The sequence below is a fragment of the Orbicella franksi genome, chromosome 9, assembly GCF_964199315.1.
Source record: "Orbicella franksi chromosome 9, jaOrbFran1.1, whole genome shotgun sequence".
Lineage (NCBI taxonomy): Eukaryota > Metazoa > Cnidaria > Anthozoa > Scleractinia > Merulinidae > Orbicella > Orbicella franksi.
In genome coordinates, this window is record NC_138153.1 from 25,742,537 (window position 1) to 25,751,119 (window position 8,583).

The following is an 8,583-nucleotide window of genomic DNA, read 5'->3' on the forward strand; positions in this document are numbered from 1 at the left end:
GTATAGTGGGCGGTGAAGGAGAAGGGAAATGTTTTCTTTTTTCTTCCCGTCCCCCTTATTCCAGCTGTTACCCCTCCTGTGGCCTAACCCCAGCTACCAGGTCACCTTTTTGTCGCTATCCAAGCCTCTTCCGAGTTTGAATTGAAGATGGCGATCGCTTGATCAAAACGCGGCTGTTCACGTTAACTCTAGGAATCCTGCATATTAAATTTATCGGTCATCGCCAGATATTGCGGATAGTTACAGTAAATAACATTTTGCCAACTTTGAAGACTCTAAAATAAGCCCTTGAAACCTTAAAAGCAAAAATCATTTAGATATTAGGCCGGTCGATCCGAAACCTATAGTTGTATTTATATTCAGTCTTAAGTCCTAAATCCCCTAAATCCATTGAGAGTTCTTTTGTATTATATACGTCATTGCAGTTTGTTCAGAAGCTTGTAAAGCCCACTCGACGACTGCAGAATTCGTTGTTATTCCAGTTCGCTTTCGTGTTTTGAGTCGTTAACGTTAGATGTTTACCTTGTGTCTTCTTGGGTTAGCTAGAAACTTCTTATCAACACAAAGTCCTCTGCAAATATAAGCCTGACTAGTTAGATAACGGTAAATTCCTTCTCATGAAAAGCACTCCCTCATTTTTTCTAGTCAACAAAGACAAAGAAATCATGTTTAATCTGGAGAAAATTTGCGAGAATTATCAGAAGCCAGAACAGTTTGTTATGAGAAAATTATACCCAGAACTTATTTAAACTGGTCTTTTCTCAGCCTTCAGAAGAAATATAATAGGAACACGAAAAAAACTCGCTTTTGTGCGAAAAGTACTGAAAGTTAAAATTTTCAGGTCGGATTGTTTCTATGGAAACCGGTCATGCCCACACTTGTATGTTGCTGATTACGATTTAGGATTCATTAGTGTTTGATAAATAAGGAATAAGACATGGGCGCGCGTAGATATGGAATTTATCTTGGAGTGTTCAACGCGATATCTCATGAGTGAGCGCAGCTAACGAGTGAGATGTAAAGTTGAACACGAGAAGAGAATTACCACATTTACAAGCAACCTTGTATTATAATAACGACGTTTTTTGACAGGTTTCCGAAGTTTCCGACTACTTTCCAAAGATTTCCAAAGACTCTCCAAAAGTTATCCGAGCATTTCCCGAAGATTACCGGATTTACACAGACTTCCGGCGAAGATGTTTCAATCAAACACCAACAAATTTAAGTGCAGTTTAAAGGGTTAAACATGATATCAAACGTTAACATTACTTCATCGACATGATCAACTGAAATCATCGTAATTTTACACGTGTTCAATTACGGCTTTTCTCAGGGTTTGTAATCGATGTAAAACACCGCAAACATACTAACTGATTCACACTTAAACTGGAAAACTCAAGTAGAATTTATAGCTAAAAACATCAAAAGAAGTATTAGCATTTAATGTAAGTTAAGGCATCGAGTTGATTAAGTATTGTGCTTTCAAAATGATTAAAGGATATTGATTTTCCCCTACGAAGATATCAAATCTAAAGGTCTTGTTAAAAAAGAGGTAACATTTCATTAACAATGCATCTTTAACCTCAGTGTTAAGGGCCTTTTGCACCGCTCTGTATAGTGGCTAGTTTTCATTAGCGCGTAACCAGAAAGAACATACGCAAATGAAGTAGCTTGCTGTTAACTGCCATTTGCTGGGAAATTTTCCTGACAACAGTGTATTACATTGCTGCCACATTCCCCTGACTTTGATGGAAGAAAATTAACCGTGTTCGATTAAATTTTCTCTGTTTCAAAATGTCAATTTCCCTGACTCAAGATAAAAATTCCCTGACTTTTCCCTGACCTAAAGAATTATTTTCCCGGACCATTTCCTGACCTGTGGCAACACTGTAATCATCAACATCTTACTGTCTTTGCGTATGTGCTAGTAAGCTCCTGACAGCCAGTTTCTTCTCTTACGCCCTGTCCACACCACGCCGGAGAAATTGGAAACCGACGTTTTCACTGTGAAAACGCATCAAATGCTTTTCGTCCACACAACGCCGGAGAAATTTGAAAACGCATTAATCACCGGTCATTTTGTTTTTGTTTGAGGAAACCTCGGGCAGAGAAATCACGTGATTGTCTTGACGCCATCGTTTTCGAAAATCTCCGAAAATCTTCTTTTAAATTTTCCCCGGTTTGAAGGGCGTTTTCGGAAAGCTCCGTTTGCGGGGCAGATTAGTGTGGACAGTAGGCCTAACCGATACCCTGTTTTCAAATTCCCCCGGCGAAGTGTGGACTCAGCCTTAGGACAAGTTATTATCAAATTTCGTATCATCCCTTTAAGGCTAAAGCGTGTCGCCTTTTAATCCCTCTTGAATTCAAAGAGAAAAAAAAAACTGCCTGTAGTCTAATGTGCTAGTGAAAGCCACCCTTTAGAAAGAGCATTGTACACAGAAATTAACTAAATGTAGATACTAGTAAACACTCCAATTACTAATTTACAGGAGATTGCTATCATTTTATCCACTGCATTATAAATGCAATATATTACTGCTTGTTAACTATAAAATATTTCTCTTCTTAGAATATTTCCACTAGTATTGCTCAAGACGACTGCACATCAGTCTCAAGGCATTATTACGTATTAAAGTTGTCTCCTGGACCAATTTTCATTTGACTGTAACTGGTTAAAAACACTCCGTGCAATTTATGCAACCGCCCCTAACTAATCAGAGCAGAGACTACATTCTCAAATCCAATCAGGTGCGTTGAAAACTCAGTGAATGAGTTCACGTGACTTTTCCCACTTTCGTCACCGACTGCTCCTGACTTTCCCGCGCTTTTCGGTGATTCCCGAGTTCCGATTGGCTGGTTCAATATTTGCAGGCGCGGTGATCCGTTCTAATAATTTTGAATTTAAAAGCTTTACAACAGTCATTAGAAAATCACTATTTTTAAAGTAAATAATACAACAAACATTTACAATTGTAATGTACAGCTCGCTACAAATCGGAATGGAGATTTGGCTAGCTACCGGGGTCTGTCACCGCGTATGCAAAAACGTTAAAAAAGTATTCAAACTGAGAAAACAACCCCTGTGTTTTTATTATCTTTGTTTTTGTTTTGTGGTTATCCTTTATCCATATTACGCTGCAACTGGAAGAATCCGGCTGCTTTCACAAACCTTATTCCGCCTCGGCGCCCCACTCTATAATAAGTACGCTTAAAGAATGGTATTCCGCAATGTTTTCCTTGTAAAAGGACTGAAGCAACGAATTTAATAATTGAGTTTCAAAACATTGCGACGCAATAAGTTCTTGCCCTTGGAATAATTTGGATATAGTCAACAATTTCTTTTCCGATATGACCAATTTCCTCATCTCCATAAACTGTGCCTGGCTGGATTTGGGAACTGATCGCTTCTGGGGGGTCAAAGTTCATCTTTGACTTAAATCCAGGATCACGGGGGGGGGGGGGGGGGGTGGCGGGCCGGAGAAAGTTCATTTGGTATACTAAAAGTCTGTGTCAGTCCCAACTAATTGCAAAAAGATTCCATGAGGACACTTGGTGACTTCGTACACTCCCCACGCAATTTCTTCAGGACGTCGACTCTCTGTTGTGCATTAAGGTTTGTCTCAACGCTCCTATCTGAACCCGAGGCGTTGCGTGACGTTGGGAAACGTGCGTGACAACATAGGTAGGTCCTATAGTTTTCGGGGTGGGGTATAACGCTTCGTTATACGTTAAACGTTTAGCCACTGTTTTTTGTCCTGCTCAGTGGAGGCTTGTAGTGTGTGAGATTGGCCATATTCTGCTTCTCTACTTGATACTCTGAAAACGTGCTTAGCTGTCGGGACAAAAGGATCGGTAACAAATTATTTACTTTCAAGTTGATAAGTTGGATTGTGTTGTTTCTTTTGACGTTAGTTCAGATAAGACAGATACAACAAGACAACATTCCCTGATTGGTGTCGTGACATATATTGATATCGCACATGCGAAAAGCGTGACCTAGCTCCTTTAACAAGAACACGGCAACGATACATCCTTGAGACCATCCTTGAAAATCGGCTTTTCCCAGTTACGTGATATTACAATTGAGCAAAGAGTATTCTATTCACCTGTACCGAGTCTTGATATCGCGGTCTTGAATGAACCGCCCATTCTGGCGTCACAGTCAGACAGATCCTCAACCAACAAATTCTCGACTGGGATTGGCTGTTGATAACAAAGGGTCAAGTTAACAAATAATATAAGTCAGCAAAATGAACGAGCGACCAGCAAAATGTGTTTCCTCAAAACGCGCACGAAATTTTCGCGGTTTGCGCGTGTTTCTCCTGAATTGCGCCTGGAGGACTGCGAGGAAAGAAAAGAGCGCGAAATACTTAATGGATTCTCTTAGACTGCGAGCAGTCTCTTTTACTCAGAAATCCGCGAGGAAGAACGCAAAGAAAAACGTAACACACAAGCGAGCGGTGGCATGGGTTGTGAGGTTTCGAGCGATATGCGAAGCGGCGACCCGCAGGTAGTGCGTCGCGTCTTTCGACGACCGCGCTACTTGTGGCTCATGTGACTTCGCCACTTGCCGCTTGCGACATGTCACGCTCGCAGTCACGCTTGCAGTCACGATCGCAGTCACGATCGCACGCTTACTTGATTTGTGTTCTTCCCCACGGATTTTCGAGCAAAAGAGAGACTGCTTGCATTCTAGGATTCTCTCACAGCACGTTAACCAATTTCAAACTTGGGAGTAAATCTAGATAAAACACAGGGCACGCAATTTCTTCGTTTCCTGGGAGGCACGTGGAAACTCGAGACGCTAGAGTCGCTAGACGGAATATAAAAAGTTAAAACCGTCTACGAAGGAAATCAGGCAACGCGCCATCGATCCCAACAAAAGTACAGTGACCTTGAAGACACAAATAACTGCTTCGAAGATGACTGTTCCATGTACTGTGTTCGAAAACGGCGAAGAAGGTCGGCCTCAAGGGAAGCCAAAATAAATAAGGTAAACAAAAATGAAAGGGAAAATTCTGATTGGTTCCCTGAGAGGTCCGATTTTTGTAATATGGACCGCTAAGATGTTTCGCTTGCGAATTGCTTTTTTAAAACGATGCAAAAAAGAAAATAATTGCTGTAAGTAGGCATCGTTTTTCCTTCATATTTTGCGGACAATTTGAGTTTAACTTCTAAGAAGCGACTAGAAAAACTTAAATAAATGTTTAGCTTTAGCACACACGTTTACCGAGAATAAATTGCTGGCGCATAAATATTTACAGCAGCGTTTCAAGAGCCATTATAATAAATCATTTATTGTACCGGCTTGTTCGATCCGTATTTTGGAAAAATTGGTCTCGTTCTTTCTGTAGCAAGTCTATGGATTGAGCTGCAAAAAGAACTCGACCAATATTTCTCAAGGGAAAATGGACCTCATGCTAGTTAGTAACACACATAAAACGGTTTCACTTGTGTCGAAAAGTAATTGGTTTTGGATTTCTACGCTACATGATTGGCTTAAAAAACTCGCGCCACTTTTTCATCCAATCAGAAGTAAAAACAAAACCATTCGTGACTCGCTCGCTTACGTTTTCCCGCGCTCTGTGTCAGTTACACGTATTTACTTCGAGTTTTGATTGGCTCATTAGACTGTCTGTGTTCTTTGTGATTGGCCAGAGTGATTGCTTTGGTTTTGGTTTTACGACACTCATTGAAAACCGCTTTGTATTTGAATGCAGCCAGTAAGCTAATAATATCTAACTGACCTGAATAAAGACTTGATAGCTTGCTCTGGCTTGTCTTGTGGCTGGACGAGACTGGGACCGTTCATTTTTTATAAGGTAAGGGGAGCTGGTGGGATTTGGGGGGGCCATGCGAAAAAAATGGCTTTCGAGGGGGGGCCATCCCAAAAAAATAAGGGAAAAAGGGGGGGGCAAGTGGAATATTTTAGTAAAACTTGAAAATGGCACAATGTTTGAATATCAAAAAAATTGCTTTAGAATAAACATAGAAGGCAGGATACAAATTTATTACAAACTTTCCTTCTGCTTTAAAAAAACGTTTGGTGACAAAAAGCATTTGTAGCTACTGAAAAGAAGTATTTAACACTGTTATTTTCGAATGCAACTTTCACTGGCACTCATCTTCATCTTCGCTGTCGATCGTCGAGTTCTTCGTCGCCCCTTGTGCTGCCATGGGAGTCTCTTTCACCAATGCTGCAAGAAGCAGCAATGCTTTCCGTCACGGTGTACTCTTCAGGGTACATGAAGGTGTAAACATAATCTCTGACTTCCTGCTCAAGGTTGGTGGTGATTCTGCTTCTTGCAGCATTGGTGAAATAATTCCCTTCCAAGAGCTGTGTGATGTATGGCCCATCTCTTCTAAATAACGACGTGGCAACATCCTCAACTTTAATACACTCTTCCGGGACGGCCGTTCTAGGAGGGTACACAAGGCATTGTGGAAGATCATTTCCTAGCGGGTTTCCAACACAGATTCCATAAACTCGTTGGACGTTGTTTTCAGTCCGCTTCCTCTTTCTTTCATTTGACTTTCTGCGGTTTTCTTTTTTCCTTCTCCTTTTGTTGATGTGCTGAGTTTTAAAAGTGTTGACGGGCCAGCACGACTCCTGCAGTTCGCAAGGTTGTATAGCCTTTATAGCTTAGCTTTGACAAGGGTGTCTTTTATGGATTTTCCTTTGCGATATGATAGAAGGGGTGGCTCCTTGAAGATATTTCTTAATTGTGGTTGGTTATGTATCAAGTACCATTTCCCCATGAGTGTTTCTTTTATGTCAGGCAACGCCGGGTGATGTTGTGTGACAAAGGGTAGAATTTTCTTTTGTGCGGTTCTGTTCTTATTTGTCGGCGACGTTTTTCTTTCAGAAAATTTGACTTCTGAGAGATGTTTTTCTACTGTTGCTGCTGGGTAACCTCTATTCTTAAGGCGTACGGCAAAATTTCTAATGTTTTCCTCAAAAGTAAGTTGTGAGGAATTTGTTCTTAGAAGCCTTAACGCTTCTCCTTTAATAAAACCTTTCGTAACGCCTGGCGGGTGACACGAATAAAAATTCGTGTATTGAAAGGTCTCTGTAGGTTTGAAATGTGTTCGCACATCAAGTATAGATTCCTTGAGGAATCTGTCATATTTGTACACTACAGTGTCCAAGAAAGTCGTCTCTATTTCTGATATTTCAGCCGGGAATTTGATAGTAGGGTGAAAGCTGTTTGCCTTCAAGAGAAATTCTTCTATTTTGTCTCTGTTTGTGTCCCACATTGATATGATGTCATCAATAAATCTCTTCCAAAAGATGGGTGTTGTGTTACTTTGTGTCAGTATTTCGCGTTCTATTTTGGCCATGAAGATATTAGCAAATGCTATGGCCATTTTCGTGCCCATCGCCGTTCCATGAGATTGGAGAAAATCTTTTCCGTTAAATTGGAGTGAGTTTTCTTGTAGGATCAGACTGCGCATTTCTCTTAGATATCTGGTGGGTATGGGGGGATTCCCCTGATGAGATTCTTCGATTCGTATGCTTCACATACAGTGTTAATACCCTCCTCTTGTGGTATGTTAGTATAGAGACTAGTGACATCCATTGAGACTGGGATGGTATTGAGAGGCAATTTTGTCTTCTCTACAAAATTGATGAAGGCTGTTGTATCTTTAAGATACGAAGGTTGTATTTGTGCTATAGGCTGAAGAAGGTGATTGACAAAAGCTGAGATACGTTCTGTAGGGCCATCGTACCCTGATATAATAGGTCTACCGACAGGGGTCGGTTTGTGAATCTTGAGTGTGTAAAACACTGGTATTCTTGGAGGGTTTGGCGTAAAGGAGAGCCATTTCGCCGTCATGTCGTCAATGTGGTCTTCTTGAAGCAGTGACTTAATCAATCGCTGTACTTTTTTGGCTGTGGTATCAATCATAGGTTTTTTTAGGGGTCGATAGTTGTTAATGTCGTTGAGTAGGGCTTGACCCTCGTGTATTTTGTCTTCTCTATTTATTACGACGGTTGTGGTTCCCTTATCAGCTTTCTTGAGTATAATGTTTTTGTCACGCGAAAGTTCTTTGAGCGCACATCGCTCTACATGTGAGAGATTGTCTTTTGGTTTCTCAATATTGATTGTAGCAAGTTCAAATTTGACTTCTTCTAAGAATGTTTCTAATGCTACAGAGGGTTGAACTGGTGGATTCCAGTCTGACTTAACGTGGAAAGGGTGAGGTTCTCTCTCCTTCCCGTAGAAGAGATATTGGAGGCGCATCCGCCTAGCAAATTGATTAAAATCTGCGAGTAACTGGCGCCTGATGAGATTTTCTCTCGTGACGGGCACTGGAATGAATTTTAAACCACGTGATAGTAAAGTGATTTGTTCGTCTGTCAATTGTGTGTTTGACAGGTTTTTGATATGTTCTTTGCGTGACTCAATGGTGTTACGAAAACGCGTTTTACTCTGGTTTTTTCTCCTTTCTTTTCTTTTGCGGTTTTTCGCCGCTTTGTTGTTGTGTTTGTTTTTTTGTCCCCTCTTCCCTTATTATTAAAGAGTCAGGTAGGACAACAGGATAAGCTTCACTCTGTTTATTCGTTGTTTCAGACCTGAT

General features: G+C 40.8%; 1 protein-coding gene across 1 annotated transcript; it reads right to left on the minus strand.

Moving 5' to 3' along the window:
- Positions 1-7,460: 7,460 nt before the first annotated feature.
- On the minus strand, positions 7,461-8,246 carry LOC145498582 (uncharacterized). The gene has a single exon (XM_081478488.1). The coding sequence runs from the start codon at positions 8,244-8,246 to the stop codon at positions 7,461-7,463; it is 786 nt and encodes a 261-aa protein (XP_081334614.1).
- Between the last annotated feature and the right edge of the window lie 337 nt (positions 8,247-8,583).